Source organism: Amblyomma mixtum, chromosome 5, assembly GCF_055824585.1.
Source record: "Amblyomma mixtum isolate Tamu chromosome 5, ASM5582458v1, whole genome shotgun sequence".
Taxonomy (NCBI): domain Eukaryota; kingdom Metazoa; phylum Arthropoda; class Arachnida; order Ixodida; family Ixodidae; genus Amblyomma; species Amblyomma mixtum.
In genome coordinates, this window is record NC_143016.1 from 2,360,479 (window position 1) to 2,380,526 (window position 20,048).

At 45.0% G+C, this 20,048-nt stretch overlaps 1 protein-coding gene across 4 annotated transcripts; it reads left to right on the forward strand.

The window, feature by feature from the left end:
* The first annotated feature begins 67 nt into the window (after positions 1–67).
* Dp (transcription factor Dp) lies at positions 68–19,050 on the forward strand. 4 transcript variants are annotated; one of them, XM_089543016.1, is made up of 8 exons: positions 68–143; positions 2,206–2,289; positions 7,156–7,233; positions 9,657–9,763; positions 11,969–12,529; positions 15,161–15,327; positions 17,417–17,459; positions 18,636–19,050. In XM_089543016.1, the coding sequence occupies exons 3-8, from the start codon at positions 7,159–7,161 to the stop codon at positions 18,733–18,735; spliced, it is 1,053 nt and encodes a 350-aa protein (XP_089399142.1). In that variant the 5' UTR covers positions 68–143; positions 2,206–2,289; positions 7,156–7,158; the 3' UTR covers positions 18,736–19,050. The 4 variants fall into 4 exon arrangements, with proteins under 4 accessions (XP_089399142.1, XP_089399145.1, XP_089399143.1 ...); XM_089543019.1 differs by having other exon boundaries at positions 11,972–12,529; XM_089543017.1 differs by having other exon boundaries at positions 77–143; positions 2,212–2,289.
* The last annotated feature ends 998 nt before the right edge of the window (positions 19,051–20,048 follow it).

Sequence of the window (20,048 nt, forward strand, 5' to 3'; positions counted from 1 at the left end):
CTGCTTTTCACTAGAGGGCTTAGTGAAAAATTACTTCAACACTCTCGACACAAATGCTGAAGCAAGTGTGGTCAGCGGCGACACCTGGTGGCTGTGTTAGTTGCATATTGGCGCCAAAAAAGCGCCATTTACCGGCCGTTGAGGTGAGCTCGCTTCGCTGTTGCGGTTGAACGCAGCTCATCGCTGAATTTCCGCACTCGCAGCTTGTTCAGAACTGTTCCATTTACATCACCGAGACAGCTTCCTCGCCCAGGCACGCATTGCAGTTTGTTGTGGGCCCCGCGGGCACTCGCCAAATCTCGATTCCTGCAACCAGAACAATGCTCCGTTGGGACCCTTTAGATTCGCTATAGCTTGTGAGGCACCAGCCTTTACTTGCGATTCCTACTGGTTCAATACTTTTCTGACTACATTTGATACTGGGGTGGAGTATTGGAGCAGGTTTCGAAGAACGCATCCAGAGTGTTCGCGTGAATGTTCAGCAACGTGGGCGGACGGAAAGCCCTGGGGCCTCTCCGGATCCGCGCGGGATGTCTTTTGACAGGAGATAAAAAGCCGTAATTAATCGGAAATGCTGCACTTTGTGGCAGGCTGGAGCTCCGCATGGATCTTTCCGCAAGGCCAGCTTGCATGCCCGACGTCGTAGGACTCGCATACCTGCGCATGAAATGCACCAGTCTCACTGTATGGATTGCGGGTCATTCGTCTTTTCTTGCGATCTCTACTGGCTGGATACTTCTTAACTGGCCTTGCGGCTGGGATGGAGTATCGGCGCAGGTTTCAAAGAATGCGCCCACTGTATTCGCGTAAAGGTTCAGCAACTTGAGCGGACGGAAAGCCCTAGGGCCTATTCGGATTCGCGCGACGTCTTTTGGCAGTGATAAAAAGTGGTAAATCAACGGAAATGTTGCGCTTAGTGGAAGGCGGGAGCTCGGCATGGATCTTTCCGCAAGGCTAGCCTGAATGCCCGGCGTCACGAGACATTCATACCTGCGCTTGAAATGCGCCATTCTTGCGCAGAGCTGTGCGCCAGAAACGGGAAGGAAAAACTTTCCGGCACGATTTCGCACTCCTTTTCAAACGTGGCGAATTGCCGGGGACAGCTTGCTTTCATATGCGTTTGCAGTGGCGAGTAGCTTGTCGTGGATTCGGCGCCAGTGACGTTTCTCCCCTGTTCTGATTATGCCGTGTCGCTTTTAAAAGTTGTGCACTTCTGTAGCCGATGCACACTTGATTTTATACGAATTGGTGACAACTCTACTGGCTTGAGCTGATCAATTTATTTGTCATTTAGTAGTGCATTCAGCATTTCACATGAGTTTTAATGGGAGACAACATGGTAGGACCTTTGGGCTTGAAAGTGAGGTTAAACATTGCTGTACTGACGGAAAAACATCAGAAGGGCTGCCCCTCTTTCCCAAAAGCAGTGCGCATGCAAAAGAAGGATGCCTATGGTTAGCATATTGGTAAGCAGCAGGTTACTGCAGTATGTGCTCAAGGCTGCTCCAAGGGCATTTTGTCTTCAGAGAACCCCAACTTTTCATTCATGCAGCCAACATATAGTGCTTAAAAGTAATGTGGCACTGGTAATTTCGCTGGCTCAGGGGCAAAATTTAATCAAACTATTCTCTGCATCAGTGCAGTGTGTTGAGCAGAATGGGCCAAGGTTTGGAATAGATTTCATTTCGGGGGTAATTATGAAACACCCACCAGCGTGCAACCATATGGCTACAAAGAAAAGTTACATAACCTAGAGTCTATGAAGTTGAAGAATCTGCATTGTGCAGCTGCATTTATCTTGACCAAGTAAGCCATAGAGATCATATCCTGTAAGTTGTGTAGTACTTGGTTATGGTTAACTATTTGCTGTTGCAAAGCTGGTATGAAAGGCATTCTCGGCACATGCATAATGGCTTTCTGCATGGTAAGAATACTTCACAGTTTTCACCGCTAATCACTGCAATTTTACAATTACACCCATGATATGTTGTGTACAACTGCTGAAGAAGTGTATTGTTCTTTGTACCCTGTTCACCTAAATATATAACCCACATTTCTCCTAGCCATGCATGCTGTGCACACTTGTAAAGCCGTAGAGGCTCCTTTCTTGTCTTCCCCATTGTGGGCTCTGCACTGTGGGCTCAAAATTGTGACGTGTGAGCCCTGAAGTGCATTCGTGGATTAAAACCCAGTCACCTCAAAAAGTTGCAGATGCTGAGGCATGGATACAGCCGTACGATAAAAGAACCAAGTTCCAGAGAAGCTGGCTGCAGTGATCCCAGTTAAAACGTGTGTAGCAATTTTTCCCATGCATATGCATCATAATATGTTGCTGTCAGTTTCATACCTGAACACATTGCACTATCCTCCTTTACATTTGTTCACTCAGGCATTTTCCACACTTAAACTTGGCTGGGAGCTGCACCAATTCTGGTTGTGGCACATCCCAGTGGTAGAAATTCTGCACCAATTGTGCTAACCTGCACAATAGCATTACACCATTGCATTGCATTATTGCATGCTGCTATGAACTGCTGTCTTTCTATGAAATTGTACCAATGCTCTGCCTAGGTTTCAATAACTGCTGACCACAGCAGCGGGGGCTGCTTTGTGTTTAGGCATGGAACATTTGTTTAATCAATTGATGAGTGATCAAAATGGGTACGGACAGACTCCAGTCTTGACGGATCCATTTGAGTTTGTCCAGAGGGGTCATAATGTGATGGTTACCTTGTTCATGTTGATGCCACCACTGTTACTGATCCCACTCCCTATATGCCTTTGAAGCTTGCCAGACCTCAGGTGCTGCCTATCGTGAATGCTGCTTTGTGTCATGTATTTGTTTCTTCTACTACCTCCCATTCCATATGCTGCCCCCTTTCTTGAAACTTCAGTCTTCCAATAGCCAGTGACTTTCGCCACCATCTGGCGTTAGAGTATAGGGTATTTCAGCGTAGTGCACTGTGTTACGCATCTTATGAATACTTTAAAGCCTCCTCCTTATTGGTGGTAGCTGCCTCTCCGCGTGGCAACTTTTAAAAAACTTTGATTCAGTCTTGACCAGTGATGCAGCTAAATACAAAGTGGCTTCACGTCTGTTTTTTCTTGTGCTTCGCACTGTGCATTGCTTGTTAAAACACCATGCCTTGTGAATCATCCATGGTGAGGAAAGTGTGTATTGTCCCCAAAGGACGGCAAGATTTCTACAAAGCATTAATTGGCGGAGAAGAGTCACCTGAAAAGCTCATGGTGCATCAAGCAGGTCAAGCACATTGCCAGATCATATGCATTTAGCATTAGGAGTATAACAGGGAATTTCATGCACTCTGGAATTTGAGAACCATCAGTAATGCCCGGACGTGAGCATGAGGACGGTCTGAGTTGTTCTCAGCGTAACAGAAAAAGCTTTAGCATTAACAATAAAGTTCTTTTGAAACACATGGCAGAACTATAATATATTTCTCAGTGAACCATCTGTGATGCAGTCAGGAACCATAGCAGCCTCCTTGGTGTGCTAATATTTATGAAGTTGAAGGTATTTGCTTATACTATGAGCCAAGAGTAGGACCTGTCCTTCGGAAGTCAAAAAGAAGAAGCAGACAATAGAAAGTGAGGAGCTAGAGCTTGAGAACTTGGGCAGGAAGACAAAACTGCAGAGAAGATTCATCTCTGCTGGAGTCTATAGTTGGTCTCCCTAAAGATACTGAGGTTAATAGGATACTCAGGTGAGATACTGTTGGTAACCTAGACTGGTGTGTGTACAGTAAAAAATTGTTTAGACCAAATTACTGAAATATAAAAAAATGCGAGAAGTACTCTGCTGCTCATAACCGCTGGGTTACCATTAACTTAATAAACTCGATGAGGAAAAAAAAGAGAACCTTTACAAGAAGACTAAACAACAACACCCTTTCAATCTTTGACTTTGCGCTATACTATTTACTGTGTAAGACAGGCCTTCGGCTCCCAAACCATCGGCGGCTGGCGCTTAAGGAAGAAGACGGCAAGTGAAACAAGGTGCCGATGCTCATGCGTGTGCTGGACTGATCGCTGCCTCTGGTCTGTACTGGGACTGTACTGCTAGTCGTTCGCAACGCAGCGCCTTGGAAGACGTCCTACATTACACGTGGTGGAGGTGCCAGTGATCCCCTCACTCTGGATCTTTGCAGCCGTGCATTGCTTCCTATATTCGCGATGCCTGAAACCACCACCCAACCTGCATCACCGCTTCCCTCAGCTGTCATCTGTTCCGGCGTAGCGCGGCAGCGTGACCCAGACTTTTTCAGTGGCATGGATGACACGGATGTGAAGGATTGGTTGGCCTCCTATGAACACGTAAGTGCGTATAACAAGTGGGATGACAGCGTCAAGCTCACCAATGTTATATTTTATTTGAGCGACGTTGCCAATCTGTGGTTCCACAACCACGAGGATAACATCTCCAGCTGGGCAGATCTTAAAACCAGCCTCACAGAGGTCTTTGGCCGTCCTGCTGTACGTAAGCTCCGTGCCGAGCAACGCTTGCGCAGTCGGGCACAACAAAGCAGCGAAAACTTTACAAGCTACATCGATGATGTCGTCTACCTTTGCAAGCGCATCAACGTTTCCATGAGCGAGGCCGATTCTGAAAGGCACTGGATATGACGCCTTTCAGATAATTCTCAGTCTGTCCGATGTGATAAGCTAGTGCCAAAGCTTCGATGAGCTGCTGAAGCAGCGCCTTTCCACCCGCCAATCCGGCTTTCAAGAGGCCACAATTTCTAGCTTGGCTCTTCCCGGGGACGGTGCTCTGGACCACCCGTTGCTCCTCCAGCACATTCAATAGTTTGTCCACGAGGAAGTCGCCTGCCAGCTGTGTTTTTCAACCAGCCCACCTGTGCCTGCGCCACCGCTCACTCCCAGCCCCCTGCGTGTCATACAGGAGCAGGTCGCCGAGGTACTGCCCTCTCCTCCTCCACTTCCTCAGCAGTCACTGATCGCCGCTCCTTTAACGTACGCTGATGCTGTGGTGTGACCACGGCCCTCACCTGCTTTGGACGAGGCCTATTCACCTTAAACCGAAGCTAGAATGCCTGAAAATAAATGACAAGCTGAAGCCAGAAATGAGAGTCAGTTTATAACAAGCCTATCTCGTCCAAGTCAGCTAGTGAGTTAAATACAATTCCACTAGATTCGCCGCTTGGGCAGTTACTTGCTACTGGTTGTACATACTAATTACGATTGAAAAGCCAGTCTCTTTTCTGCATTATTAGTTTGGAATCAGCTTCTCACTAACATTAAACTGTTGCAATCTTTGGGTATTTTAAACCTAAACTAGTATCACTTTTAATGTCCTTACCATGATTTATTGTTACTGCTGTATAACGCATATTTTTTGGTTTTTGCTTTCCTCTATTTCTGTTCATACTGTTTCTTTCTGCCCTCTTTTCACTGAAAACTGCTGTTGGTATTTTGTTGTTTACTTTTTGATGCTTATAATAACCGATGAAAGTTCCCAATACATCCTTTGTGCTCTGGGACCTTCTTCTGTATCTTCATTGATGTACAGCATATGTGACCAAATAAATCTTGTTATTTATGTGAAAATCTTGCACTTATCCCACAGCAATGCTGCTGTAGAAAAAAACGTCGGAGTGAACAATGGGTGCCTTCAATGACAGGGTGGGAAAAAACAGTGTTTTCTATTGATGATAAACCAACTAGCCTGTGTCGGCCTTGAAGGGTACTTTGTTGAAAGACTGAAGGAAAAATTTTTGCAGTATAATGAGTATGGTGTATGACACTTCTGTATGCATGTGGAGTGTACCAGGCAAATTGTCCTATCAAGAAGGCTGTGTTCATTGTGCCATTCTGCAGCCACAGCTATGCTTTTTTTTTGAGGGGTTGCAGGAAAGCGTGGAAGGAGTTGTTTCGCTAAAGGTCTTGCTTGTGTTGTAGCTGTTGCTTGTCATCCGTTTTGCAAGTGGTGCTTTGTGTTTTGCAGGAATGCACCGTGCTATGCCTCCCCCATCAGCCACTAAAAGAAAATGCGCTTTTCCTGTGTCCGAACTCCGATGAGAAGAGCATCTTACTTGCAGAACATGTTAGGCAGCTTACGATGTTTCACAACAACATTCAGCAGCTCTCTTGTCGTGTAAACATTAATTCATACTGTCATAACTTTTTCCCATGAGCACAATTATGCTTTGTGTTATTTGTACTCTACATTTTTTTTCGTACCTCATTTTGATGGCGTTAGGATGTGATAATTGTTGAGGAGGACAAGTAAAATATTTGTGTGCGAGGTCTCTGTTCATCGTCCACACTTGGTGAAAACATCAAATTCTCAGAAGAAAAGGAAAAGGGTAGCCACCAATTCTAAAGAGCTGGAAGAAAAGCACTGACTGCATCATAAGTCGCAGCCTAAAAAACTGGACTTTTTCTGCCTTCAGGAAAAAATCTTCTTTCTCAAGCAGGAAGAGCAAATTTGGTTTCTTGCAAGGTTGGCAGTTTCAGTGAATAGTTTTTTTTTTTTTTTTTTGCTGTGAATGGATCATACATATTGTGCATTATCATAGAGGCCACTATGTTTTTTCACCTGTTCAGTGGTCTGGGAATTTGGAGTGAAGTAATCAGTGAAAGCATGCAAAAGTCAACAAACATCATTTTTAAGAGTAGCTTGCTAGATACCTTGGTACAATATATAGTCGGGCTTATTTTGCTCTTAGACGCGAGGTTGTTAATGAGCAAAATGAGAAGACCCCCTTTGAGGAACACCTGTAGCTATGTTTTCAAATGAGTAAATTGCGTTTACAACACTGTCATATTGAACTTGGTGCCGCAGATAAGACTAGGAATAATAAAGCGACACCGTGAGCTCTGTAGAGTTGCAGCTTTTTTAGAAGTGTTTAATGATGAGGCAGTCGAGGGCCTTTGAAAAGTCTGTGTGGATCCCTATGCATTACTGTCCTAGGTCGAACTGTTTGAGAGTAACCTCTATGAGAGTCGGCTCTGCCGTTTCCATTGACCTGTCAAAGTCACACTGAGACAGGCTCAGAGGCCTAAATTTGTCACAGAATGAGGATGATTGCTGTAAACTATGTTGCAGGTTTTGAATAGTGCTTGTGTGCCCCATTTGATTCCTGCGTAATATAAAGTGCACTGTTGCCTGTACAGGACATGAGCGGCCAGCAGCAGGTGATGGTGGTGGGTGGCAGCCTGCAGATGGATCTGCTGCCCAAGGGGTCACCTGTGGTATGTGTCTTCCGCACATCCCAGGCACGGCTCCAGATCAACCACACTGCCATTTTCTGCAGGCCATGGCGGAAGGCGGGATGGCACCGTATTAGTCCCCAGCCTAGTCTATTTGCCCTGGCATTAATGCTTGAAAGGAAACAGTACAAGGAAAAATAGGGTGCACAACACGGCTTTCCCATTGCGTATTAATTTGTTTGTTCACTTCTCTTTCTTTCAAAGCGTGAACGAAGTCTGCAAATTTCAAACTCTGTTGAAAAGGCTAGGCAGAATACTGGCTATGTGGAAGAACCATTCCCGTGTGCCGCCGCAGTGGCTCAGTGGCTATGGTGCTCGGCTGCTGGCCCGAAAGACGCGGGTTCGATCCCGGCCGCGGCGGCTGAATTTCTTTGGAGGAGAAATTCGAGGCCCGTGTACTGTGCGTTGTCGGTGCACGTTAAAGAACCCCAGGTGGTCGAAATTTCCGGAGCCCTCCACTACGGCGTCTCTCATAGCCTTAGTCGCTTTGGGACGTTAAACCCCATAAACAAACCAACCAACCAACCATTCCCGTGTGACAACACAGCTCTTAAAGCACTACAGACACCTAATTTTAGTTGGATCTTTTTTTTTAAAAAAAAATGCGCAAGAGATTAGAAGACATGTATCATCATGTGGTATTTGCCTGTATCCGCTAAATAATTTCTAATTGAGGTTCTTCTCCCTGTCTGTTTCTGTTTTGGTTTCATCAACTGAACGAAGGCTGGGACATGGCGTTGACCTTTAGGTCACATTAGGCATGTAAAAGCTTGTAATATGAATGCTGATACATAGTTTTTAATTCACTACAACACTTAAACCAGCCCGCTTCAGGAGCTGGAATGACAACAAACGACATATCGGCAATTATGTTGTCATATTTTTTTTTTTCGTACATCACGTGACCTGAAGGTCAACTACAACTCGCCGCCATCATTCAGTTGATAAAACCAGATTTGAAACATTGCTAAGAAGAAATTCAATTGTAAGTAATTTAACTGTCGTAGATGAATATCACACGGTATTCCATGTTATTAATGTCTAACGCATCATTTGGAAGAAGGAAATATGCAATAAAAAATTTGCTGTCTGTAGTCCTTTAAGAGGCTGTGTTCAAGGAGTAAGGGAGCCTGCAAGTGCTCTGGCACTTGTGAACACAGTTTCAGGCCATGGTGGTTGCACCTCACTAACCATAGCTGTGTGGTACACGTTAGTTGGTGTGTACAGGTCATGGCATTCTTATGGCAACAAACTATGCAAGCTGTTCTTCTGAGGAATCTAGACTATTGCCATGCTCTGTTTCACAGCCACTAAGCTCCATACAAAGTGGCTATTGCCTGCATTCATTGCATTCGCACATACAGGACGTTATAGTGTACTGTGTGATTCTTACTTACTAGTGCCTTATCAGAAACTTTTAATAGAGCATGCAGACATATGCAAAGGCATAGCGAATGCTATAAAATAGCGTCCTTTGTACTGCACATGTGCCAAATGCTATTTCAAATTGAGCCTTCTCATACGTTCACATTACGTATGCTGTTTTTCGAATTTAGCATGCATTCTCTTACTTATGCTAAGAAAAGTAGCGTTGTCAACTTGGCGGCACCCAAGACACCCACTTCGAAGAGAATTCGTCAATTTTTTTTGGTTTTTAGTCATATTCATTTCAGAGAGAATTTGTCAGTTTTATTGGGTTTTTAGGCATATTCATTTCTTTTAAATGGCACAAGTGATATTCGCTATGCCTCCTCTTGCCAACAACAGAACGAATGAGCGATAAATCTGCCCTATTTTCGATTTTGTGTGAAGATTGCGATTTTGTGTGAAGAATGCAGCACGCAGAGCAAAAATGCTACGACAGTCAGCTGCTGCAATGGTTTCCCCGCAGTCCATTAGCGCAAGGAGGTGAAACATTAAAAAATAATTCAAAAGAGATTCCGGCTACCTCTGCCATTGCCATCGGTAGATCGTATGTGTTGTGAAGTTTCTTCCGTGCTAAGGACAACGTAAATGTGGACTGCACTAGCAAAGGAGCCACACAGACTGTGCGTCAAGAAATGCTAATTTACATTTTTGTGAAGTGAACCATATTTATTAAAAACATATCATTGGTGTTCCACTGTGATTATCTGTTTCAAAATTAGGTGCTTAATGAGCAAGCCATGCCTAGAATAAGTCCAACTGGTCCAAGGCACCTAACAGCTACTCCAAAGTGCTCCAGAGTTAGTTTTTCAGTGCTCCCAAAATTGCTTTAAATAATGGGTTGGTGGCAGCATAACTGAAATTTTCTGCTTTTGTTCCAAGCAGCTGTCATCCATAGGTTATGCGCATAATAGCGACTCTATGGTGGCTGGTGCATGGAGAGATGCGTCCACTGCTTCATTGGCTGTGCTTCTGTGCAGATCCTGAGCCAGCGCTCACTTATTAGCCGGCTACCGGGAGCTCAAGCGCCTGATGCCGCCCACTGGAGTGCCAAGCGGGCCACCGAGGACCCAGACTTCCCTGACCTGTGAGCAAACAATTCTGGGGATTAATGGTCAGCATATCCTGTGCAGCCTGCTTTACAAGCGGGAACTTGAAGTTCAGTGAAAAAAATAAAGGGGGGCCTGAAAGGGTAAAGGAAAATTCATGACTAAAATATTTTTTTCGAACACGGTGATCTTTTATTGCGGTTTGTTCCTGATGCTGCTGCACAGGTGACATCAGCCAGAAATGCCATTTTTGTGTGCAGAATGTCATACATCGTCTGAACATGTAGGCACGATGAGTGAAAGTAGTGCAGTTTCATGCAGTATTCACATGGAACATGGCGTTCAGCAAAGCTTCATGCAAATTCATGTAAGAAGTCACCACTGTGCGTTTTTCTATTGGTAGGCTACAGCAGAGTGAAGACCTGAAGTTGTTTTTTAATCCAAGTTGGCACATTCTGGAGTGGCAAATGGTTGACTAGTTAGCAACGATACTCGCCGGTAACTAATTTAGTGTGAAAAGTCAAACTTTCAGGCTCTCTAGAGCAGTGGCGTAGCCAGAAATTTTGTTCGGGGGGGGGGGGGGGGGGGCTTATGTTGCAGCGCGGCCTCCTCATAGAATTTGTGGAGGGATCAAACGCAATAATAATAACTGCATTGCCATATTGACAATTCCATTGTGTATTAGACAACGCTACGCACTCTCTAGACAGGTAAAATATGCATTTTTTAAATCAAAGAATGCATTCGTATGTCTTAAAAGCCGCGGCAGACATAACTGGTACCAATGCTTCCATGCTTTTGCGTATTTAATAAGTAAAGAAAATATCACACGAAGTCTAGAACTATATCTGTCCGAAACCAGCAAAGAAGTGCATGCAGCTGCTATGAAAAACGTAAAGGCCATGAAATTAGCAAGTATAGAGGACCAATATTTTAATGAATCTGTCGTTGGAGAACCTTTACATTTTTGTACATGTGCAACGGCCAGGGAAAAATCTCAACAACGCTGTCTTTCGTACCAGTGTACCGCGCAGCAGCAGCTGTCACCGGTCATGTGTTGCGAGTAATTGCACCGAAATTTTAGTCGCAACAACGAGCACATGTATAAACGAGGAGTTCTGCAAAATATGCGTCAGAAGTGCAAAGATAAAGTGGAGTATTATAAATGCGAAGATACAACTTGATAAAGGACAAAAAAGTGTCAATGGAAACAAAGTCACTGTATGTATACACAAAACCTCGCAACAAGATATTCAAATACACGTATGTCTCCATTAAAGCTACGTATCTAAGCAAAAGTCACGCTATGTAATGCATCACCAGGCAAATAAACATCTTGCGCAATCACAGATAGTGAACTTTACACACGGAAAGACAGACGATCCAAGCAAGAACAAAACTATGATAGCAGAAGTCGCGATATGTACTTGGGCCATGCTGTGGTCGCGACAGCACCATATGGTTAGAATAATGGAGGAACAATGCAGAAATCAATACGAAAGTACGTATTTTTTAACTGCCTGCACGGCGACAATTATTCTGCACCTATATTTACAGAACGGTATTCCTTTGGTTCAAAGAAAAAATAAAAGCAGTTAGATACAAAGGAAAGAGAAGGACAAACGAAAGCCACGAATGATGCCGCAAGTTGAAATAACCAATATCCGAGTGTGTTTGTTGGGAAACGCCGCGTGGGCAGGGCTTTCAATAAGCAAGGGCAATCAAGATCGGTTATTGATGTTCTCAAAATTTTCGTATTCGCATGGTAATTTTGATCATGATGCTAACTGATGCTTGCGTTACGTGACTCCAGGCGCATGGGCGTTGCCACGAAATCCAACCCGATTTAGCAATGTTCACGCCTAAATTTATTTTCTAGTCTGAAAAAGACATTGTAGGTGACAAAATCCAGAATGACTTCCGGCGCCGGAGGTTGTTTTGGTCAGCGGTGCATGACAGTTCAAAAAAATTTTGCCGAGGGCTGAAGCCCCATAAGCACCCCCCTGGCTACGCCCCTGCTCTAGAGTGAAATATGACTTGTGGCTATTTGCACGTTCACGTGAGGTGTGTGATGGTCCTTCGATGAAGTCTGAATTTTTGAGCTAAAAAAAAATTGGTCAGTGGCTGTATTCTCTTTTCACTGTTTGATTTCCCTTCAGAACTAATGGAATGTCATGGCAGAAAAATGTTTCCCAATCGTCTAACTTCTTCCCCTCTCCTTCCCTTGATGCGTTTTATGACAGCAGCAAGCGTCGCTGCAAAGGTGGTGGTGGCGGGGACAAGGGCAGCAAAGGCCTGCGCCACTTCTCTATGAAGGTGTGCGAGAAGGTTCAGAGAAAGGGGACCACCTCGTACAACGAGGTGGCCGATGAGCTGGTGGCCGAGTTTGCTGCACCCGAGGTGGCTGGGCTGCGGGCCGGGGGTGCCGGGGCGGCTGACCAGGCCTATGACCAGAAGAACATCCGCCGCCGGGTGTACGACGCACTCAATGTGCTCATGGCCATGAACATCATCTCCAAGGAGAAGAAGGAGATCCGATGGCTAGGCCTACCCACCAACTCGGCCCAGGAGTGCCAGAGGCTAGAGCTGGAAAAGCAGCGGCGCCTGGAGCAGATCGCCGCCAAGCGCCAGCAGCTGTATGACCTACTGCTGCAGCAGATCGCCTACAAGAACCTTGTAGAGCGAAACAAGGCCCTGGAGCGCAGCCGGCAGGCACCTGCACCAGCCTCCACGATCCCGCTCCCCTTCATCATCATCAACACCAACAAGCAGAATGTCATCGACTGCAGCATCTCCAGCGACAAGTGGGTGACCCTCTCTGTTCCTCTCACATCAGTTACCCTTGTAGTAAACTGTAGCTGATCGTGGGTAATGTTGATGTTGTCTTGCGGCTGCCATTGTTGGTGGGATGTCCAGGCATGTGTTGTGCCAGAAAGAAGATCACTATTCCTGCAGGGTCATTTGTATAACAAGGTAGGATGCAGGATACAAGTGTTGTCTTGAAATGAATTACTGTATTTACCCGATTCTAAAGTGCCCTTGTTTTCACGATAATTGTACCTCGATATGGCATGCAAGTACAGACAGATGCAAAGCCAAAGCCATGCAACGAACAGTACTGACGTCATTACCATCACATTATGCCGGTTAAGCCTTTCTGCGTTGACAGTTGGCATGGTTAAATAGGGCAGTATACTGTCAAAGTCAACTTTTATCGTTACAAAATAGACCATCCGAAAACGCGGGTCCGAGTCGTAGGTTGTACATGCCCTATGCCCCATTGTGCGCTGTGCTCTCACCAGAATGCATGCAGCTTCATATGCAAATATATATGTATATGTTAATTAGTTCCGCTAACGAAAATGCAAAAGGCAAGCTCGCTGGTAGTGCGCAGTTGAGGATTCTCATGCCGTGCTTATGAGCATTTTTTCTCAACCTTGCACAAATGTGTGGTGAATCCTAAAGATCTAACAATGCCTTAGGTGTGGTATCATACCTGGAAGCCAGGTATAAATGCAGCTTCTGCGAGTCAGATAAAGTGTCGCAAGCTCGCTCATGTTTGGAATGATACAGCACTCATTCCTCTGGCACGCTCAAGATGGTGCTGCGCGTGCCAGATGGTGAGGACTTCCGGTTTTTTCTGGCCGAATCAGGCAAATGGTCACTTCAAGTACACAATCACAAGATGCAGGCAGAGAATCTTGAAGCATGGACATGAAGAAGCCGAACGAAATGGATTGTATAGCGAAGCGAAAGTATGTCAAACGTGTCCACTTTCGTGTGGTCCAAGCTGGGGACAGGTTGCGACTGGTAGGGTTGACTTCACATCTCGTTTTGTCGGAGCTTTCATAGGCGGCCGCCAGGTGCAGAGGTTTGAGAAACATTAAAATAATAAATTACAGGTTGCGACTGGTAGGGTTGACTTCACATCTCGTTTTGTCGGAGCTTTCATAGGCGGCCGCCAGGTGCAGAGGTTTGAGAAACATTAAAATAATAAATTTTTGCTCAATTCTCTTTCAGAAGAGTGGTCACACTCTGTGCCACAGCTATCATTTTGGTGAGAAATCTCAGTGGAAAATTTTTTTTCACTATCCTTTAATTTTAGGGCCATTGACTTTCTGTAGCAGAAATGTTAAATTTCTCAGATTAAAAACAAATAACCTGTAGCGTGCCGCAGGAAACATCAACTAATGTTTCTGTGCGCACCTTGCATTTATACATAATGTAAACTCTTTTTTTTTATCCGAGCTTTATTTGGGGGGGGGGGGGGGGGGGAGGAACCAAAGGAACTTGGCCATCAAACTTGCAACCATCTAGGAGAAACCAGCTTTTCAATCACCCTGGGGTAAAGCGCACAACATGTAAGTGCAAAGGAGAAGGTGGCTATGGATGTGGAAAGAAGGCGGTATGGGTCATTGAGAAGGAGTTTAGTGGAGTAGGGAAAGGAAAGATGAAATAGGCACAATATGGGCAGCTTGAAATACTGAGTAGCGGCAGCACTGCAGCAATGGTTGCTGCTGGTGCGTGGAAAGCTGCATGCATTTACGTTTCAGGGTTTTTTGTAGCGTGAGCTACACTGGCCGTGGATGAGCAGTTTCGCATCATAGTGGATGAGCCAAGCTGCGCATGTGCGAGGAGCGAGTGATGTCACAGCTGCGTAGCTGGTGCACCGGAGCCCCTGCCGCTGCGTGGGGAGACCCGCCAGCTGCGCATTCTAGAACCGTGACGTCATAGACCTGGCAGACGTGCCGGTGCACTCTTTAGAGGGTAGCTGATGGCCTTTGGCTTGAGCGCCGCGTTTCTGGCTCAACATTGTCAATGCCAACGCATGCAGCGCACACCTGTCACTACCGCCACTTAGCTTAAAGCACGGTTGACGTGTCCACTGTTCCAAGAGGGCAGTTATGCGTCAGGTGTCCACCGAGATGTGGACACCTCGCCCTCACCTCATGCTACGTACCTATATCTTGGCATAGCAGAGCTAAGCTGCTGCCAATTTTTTTTTTTTTTTTTGCTTGATTGTGCCACATGCATCTGAAGCATTGCCTCTTCAACAAATTCTATGTATCCATTGAATCTGTATCTTAGTGTGCCATCCGCGCTTTCTGGGTGTGCCCTCGGCTGTGGTTTGTCTCAATAGTCTGAGATTGTGTTATAACTATAATTTTCTTTTAAACTTCTTGTTTTAAAACTCTTCCTATGCCTTATGTTCATGCAGTGAGGTAAACTAGTCATTTCCCATAATTATGTTGTTCCTACTAACGTCTGTAATGAGAATAGCATAATAAAAAGATGTGACTGCTAACAAATATGCATTTTTTCGTGCGGTCGCAGAAAACTAAGTACCTTATTCATGCTGGAAGACGTCAGAGGATGGTCCTAGCCTAGCTTGTTAATTCCTGGTTGTGTGGCTTTTGTCTGCTTGCTTGGTTTAGGTCGGAGTACCTTTTCCACTTCGATGGCACATTTGAGATCCATGATGACATTGAGGTGCTCAAAAGGATGGGTCTGGCGTTGGGTCTCGACAAGGGCTCCTGCTCCCCCGAAGACCTGGAACGAGCACGCCGAATGGTGCCTCGCAGCCTGGAGCCCTACGTGCGCCGTAAGTGTTCTTTTGGGATGGCCTTGCATAAAGCCTACACTGTTGCATTCGCTGTCAAGTCTGGTGTCATACGCATTTTGTTGGCTGATGGGGCCATGGTAGCTGAGCATGAACTCCTTATTGCACCTTATTTCCAACATGTAAAACCATGACTAATTGAGGTCATATGGTACGGCGTGTAGACTCCCTTCATGCCGCAATGTCAGGAATGTGCAGTGGCGCTTTTGTTGTTAGCGGTTTTCTGCACAGGCAAAACAGGTTCTGCCTGCCCTAGTCACTGGCTGGAATTAGTGGCTATTGCCACAATGCAGTAGGGGCAGCGTAATGGTGAGCTGCATTACTGTGCGGTGATTCAAACAGCATAAAAGGGAAAGTTTAGTGAGTGTCCACAGGTTTGATGTAAATGGAGATAACGGTAAGCAATAGGCTGCTGCAGTAAAGTGCAAAATCTGTGTCTTGGCGCCGGCTGTCACCAACCATGCTGCAAGCAGTATGCAATGGGGAAGCTACTCTGCTCATTTGCGAAAACAACAGGGGCCACACGGCTCTAAGAAAGATGTGTTGCCAAGGCCAAGCCAAAGCAAAATCATACCTGGTGTGTGCATAGCGTGAGGGACGAGCACGACTAGCTTTTTTGGGCGAGATAGCGGGATTAGGGTGCCGGAAGCAGCACCAGCATTCCTCAGTCGCATTGATAACACCCCTCCCCCCCATCCCTACAACACACAGACACTAGCGGAAATGATCAAGTCAGCACCAGCTAAGTAGCCGTGAAAGAGATATAATGAAAATAAATTTAAAAAACGGCTAGCGGTTTCCAGGGTTATTTTCTGTATTGGAGGGTGTAGCAACTTCGCAATCGCAGCAACGGCTGCATCTCAGCGCATCCTTCCCTTAGAAATTGAAGTTTATAGCACGCAATATACTGCATCACACAAACACAATCAATCGAAATTGGGAGGGTTGACTTACACATGGAGGCGACCTGTATAGGGTTCTAAGATAGTTTCGCCCAATCCGTGGCTAGCACTACTCGCCTTGTGCCGGCGTCCATTTCCAGCAGGACACGTGGAGCTCCATGTGTAGAAAAAAGTCGTGAATTCATTTGGAAATCAGTTTGGAAATTGAGTGCAATTTACTTTGACCGCTCGCATTGGCAGTCGCTTCCCCAGACAAACATTTGAGAATGCAAACTTCAGGTACTCTCTGACAAGTTCGTCACGCCGGAATCTGAAGCTATCAAACTATGGGCTGTTCGGTTTACCGCTACAATTGGATACAAGTTAAGTCTGCAGTGAAGTTTCTACCCACATGCAGGACTGCCGCACAGAATTCCTGCACAACAAAAAAATTGTCCATTTTTAAAACTTTTCTTGTTACCTAAGCATGAAGCTAATTACTAGAAAAAAAAAATTTAAGCTCGATAATTTTGAAAGCTGACTTTTTTAACAAAGTCAAACATTAAAAAGCTGATTGGTTTACTGTTGTGATTGGCTGGAGGAGTAATGCAGGATGCTGCGGATCATGGTCCAGTGTTAACAACTGCTGTTTTTTTTTTTTTAAAGCTGTATCCTACTATAGTGAGCCAGGCAGCATGTGAGGCCACCGTTTTGTCGCCGCTTATCTCCATTTGCCTCTGACTGCTGGCTTTGCGATTGTATCATTGTACGTTTTTATGCTTTGAGCAGATTGAGGTGGAAATGCGCGATTTTATTTGGTGTCAACTTTCTTTTTTTTTTTTTCTGGCCAGACACTTGCGATATGGGGCGGGGGGGGGGGGGTTCGATGCACGCGTGGCAATGTACGGTATACCTTTGTAGAGTTTTCTGGGGCATGTTCACGGAATCTCCGTGTAATTCGCGACCATCTTTTTTGAAGCCTGAATAAATACGGTTGCTGTTTGGCCTGAATAGCCAGTTGCGAAATTCAATGCTTGCTTTATTGGCAGACTAAATAAGGCCATCTGGAGAATGCGTGCAGCCTGTGAAACAAAAGGAATGAGGGGATGTGCCCTGTCCGCCAGGTCAAACCCTGGTGTTGACCGTCTTTGATCAGTGTAACTTGTCTCTTTCTTTCTTCATGTGTGCAGAGATGGCCCAAGGTGGCGCAGAAGTGGCTCCTATGCCAAGCGAGTAAGTATTTTTATTGCTTATTTTATGAATACAATGTTTACTCTGTCTTAACATTCTATAACTTTCTAGCTCCATTCAGAGCAGTAAGCCTGATTAGGAATGGAGCGCAGAAGTTTATTGGTGCGGTCATTTCGGGAACACAGTGGAAATGAAACATAGATAGCTTAAATATTCCCACTTATTATGCATTGTTTATTGACTGAAAAATTGCACTATAGTCACGCAGAAAAAGCTTCAGGTTCATGGTGCAAAAATACTAGACATTTATAATGTCTAGCTTTTATTGCTGTTATGCTGCCAAGCAAGGCTTTTCCAAATTATACCTGTGTTGTTACTGTGGACTGCTTGTCTATTTTGTCTTGTGAATGCAGTAGTGCTGCTGCGTATTGTTTGGATGGCATGTGGGAGCCGTTGGAGAAGCTTGTCGACGGTGTTAATGTTGATGGCAGTGTTGAATGAGCCGTGATGGCCAGCTTTCGGCACTGTAATTTGCATAGTCATTTTTCCTAGTCGTATCTGTCTCGTGTATTGGTCTGCTGTGCACCTCTGTTGCTTGAAGGTAGTGCAAACCGGAATTAGTGATTGCAAAAAATTCTTGCAGAATGCAGAAGTGGCACGATGTTTGAAAGCTGTAGTTAAATTTAATTGAAGCTGATAAATAGGAGCTTAGCTGTCGTTTAGAAATGATGGGAGACAACTCTGTGGATGACAGAGTGAGTTAGAGATGTGTGCTTCAAATTTTCAAGATCCCGGTGCTGCTCATTCGAGTGGGCATTAATGCTTAGACTGCGAAGCATTCTCTCTTGCAATGTGTGAGTGCTGCTGTGGGAGTAGAATAGGTCAGGATTGTTAACTAAGTAATGTGCTTGTAATAAGTGGAGCATTCTGACTTCTGTATTGGTGATGGCTGCTATGGACATTCTCTTCATACTTTCTTGCCTGTGTTCATGTGCTTGTTTCGAAGCACACTGTCGCCAAATTGTACTTCTGGATGTAGTTCATCATGTTCTACTTTTGCGGGCACCAAGTGCAGAAGGCATGGAAACACGGTCACCTTACCATTCTACATCTTGCTTTGCAAATAATCAGCTGAAAAGGGCGTCAGTGTGAAACTGAAAGAAGGCTTATCCAGTTTTGCAGCAGAAACTTCGGCTCAATCACCGCTGGTCTGTGCAGGGCTCAGCGTGGTTCATCAAGGCATTCAAGCGTAGCATCACTGTCGGATGGCCAGCCAGGCTCTTCGGAGGATGAAGATGATTTCTCGGATTCAGACTGAATGCCTCACCGAGACTTCTCAATTTTTCTCCTCAAACGCCTGATGCATTGTAATGTTAGCACTCGCACACTTTCGTAATACTTTTTCAATCTTGGCTGACTGAGAATGCACAGAGGTTAGATGAATTCTGTACCGTTGCCTTACAGAAGCTTCCAGTGTCATACAGAAACGTGTTATACGGGGTGAGAGTCACTGTGACCCGGAAGCTTGCTGCATAAATATTGATGGCTGAGAAACGGTATGTTTCCTTCTTTTAAAGTGGCTGTCAAACAAATAAATGACCATTTTCTATGCCTCTGCGCATGATGAACTTCACCCCAATTTTTTATGAAAGCCTTTAGAAGAACATGGAGGCCCATAAGGTTGGCGAGGCTCTTGCCTTGCGTACTAATGGTGGCAACAGTCTGCGGGATGTGCAGATGTCGCACTGTCACACCAAACTGTCAAGCACTAAATTGTACGAGCACGTCCTCTCACCCACCGTAATGACGTCCCCACTAAGGACTCTAGACACCAACTTTTTTTATTGCCATGTTTTCTTTCAAATGATGCCTTAGGCATCAATATGTACTTGGATCACTGCATGATATTCTCCTACAGCTATTTAATGGAAGTTATTTTTGACACTGTATCAGTTTCATCAACCGAGCAATGGCTCTGACAAGTAGACCTAAGGCATCACAGAAACAGTAGTATAACTGCTGATATGTTTGTTGTAATTCCATCTCTTGAAAAGGCTGTGTTGTAGTGAATTAAAACTATGTATCAGCGTTTATATTGCAGGTTTTTTTTTTTCATGCCTCACTTTACCTACAAGTCAGCTGCATGTTACAGCCATAGTTTGGTTGGTGAGACCAAAACTGCATGAGAAGAATTTAATTAGAAATTATTTAGAGGCCGTGGGTGAATATCATATGGTGATCCATGTGTTCTAATATCTAGTGCATCATTTAAAAGAAGAAAGCAGGCAACTAAAATTAAGCGTTTATAGTGCTTTAACTAAGCTTATCTCCACTATATAGAGGTGTGTGCTGCACTGAAGTAAGCTTTTTTTTCTCTCACCTTCTGTGTTAGCTGTGGCATAATGCTGGTGCATGGATTTGATTTCAGGCCGCATTTCAACGGAGGTTAGAAACATTCTTAATACGAAGCCTTGCACTGCGGCGTGCCTCTAGTCGCTTCTCTCTGTGCTTTACCCCAGTCATTTTTGGAATGGACCCAACAACCGTTGGGATGGCCAGCTAGCCTTAGATGGCCAATTTAGGTTCGGAAGGGGCCATTCTAATGAATCTTGATCCTGTAGTGCAACTCCT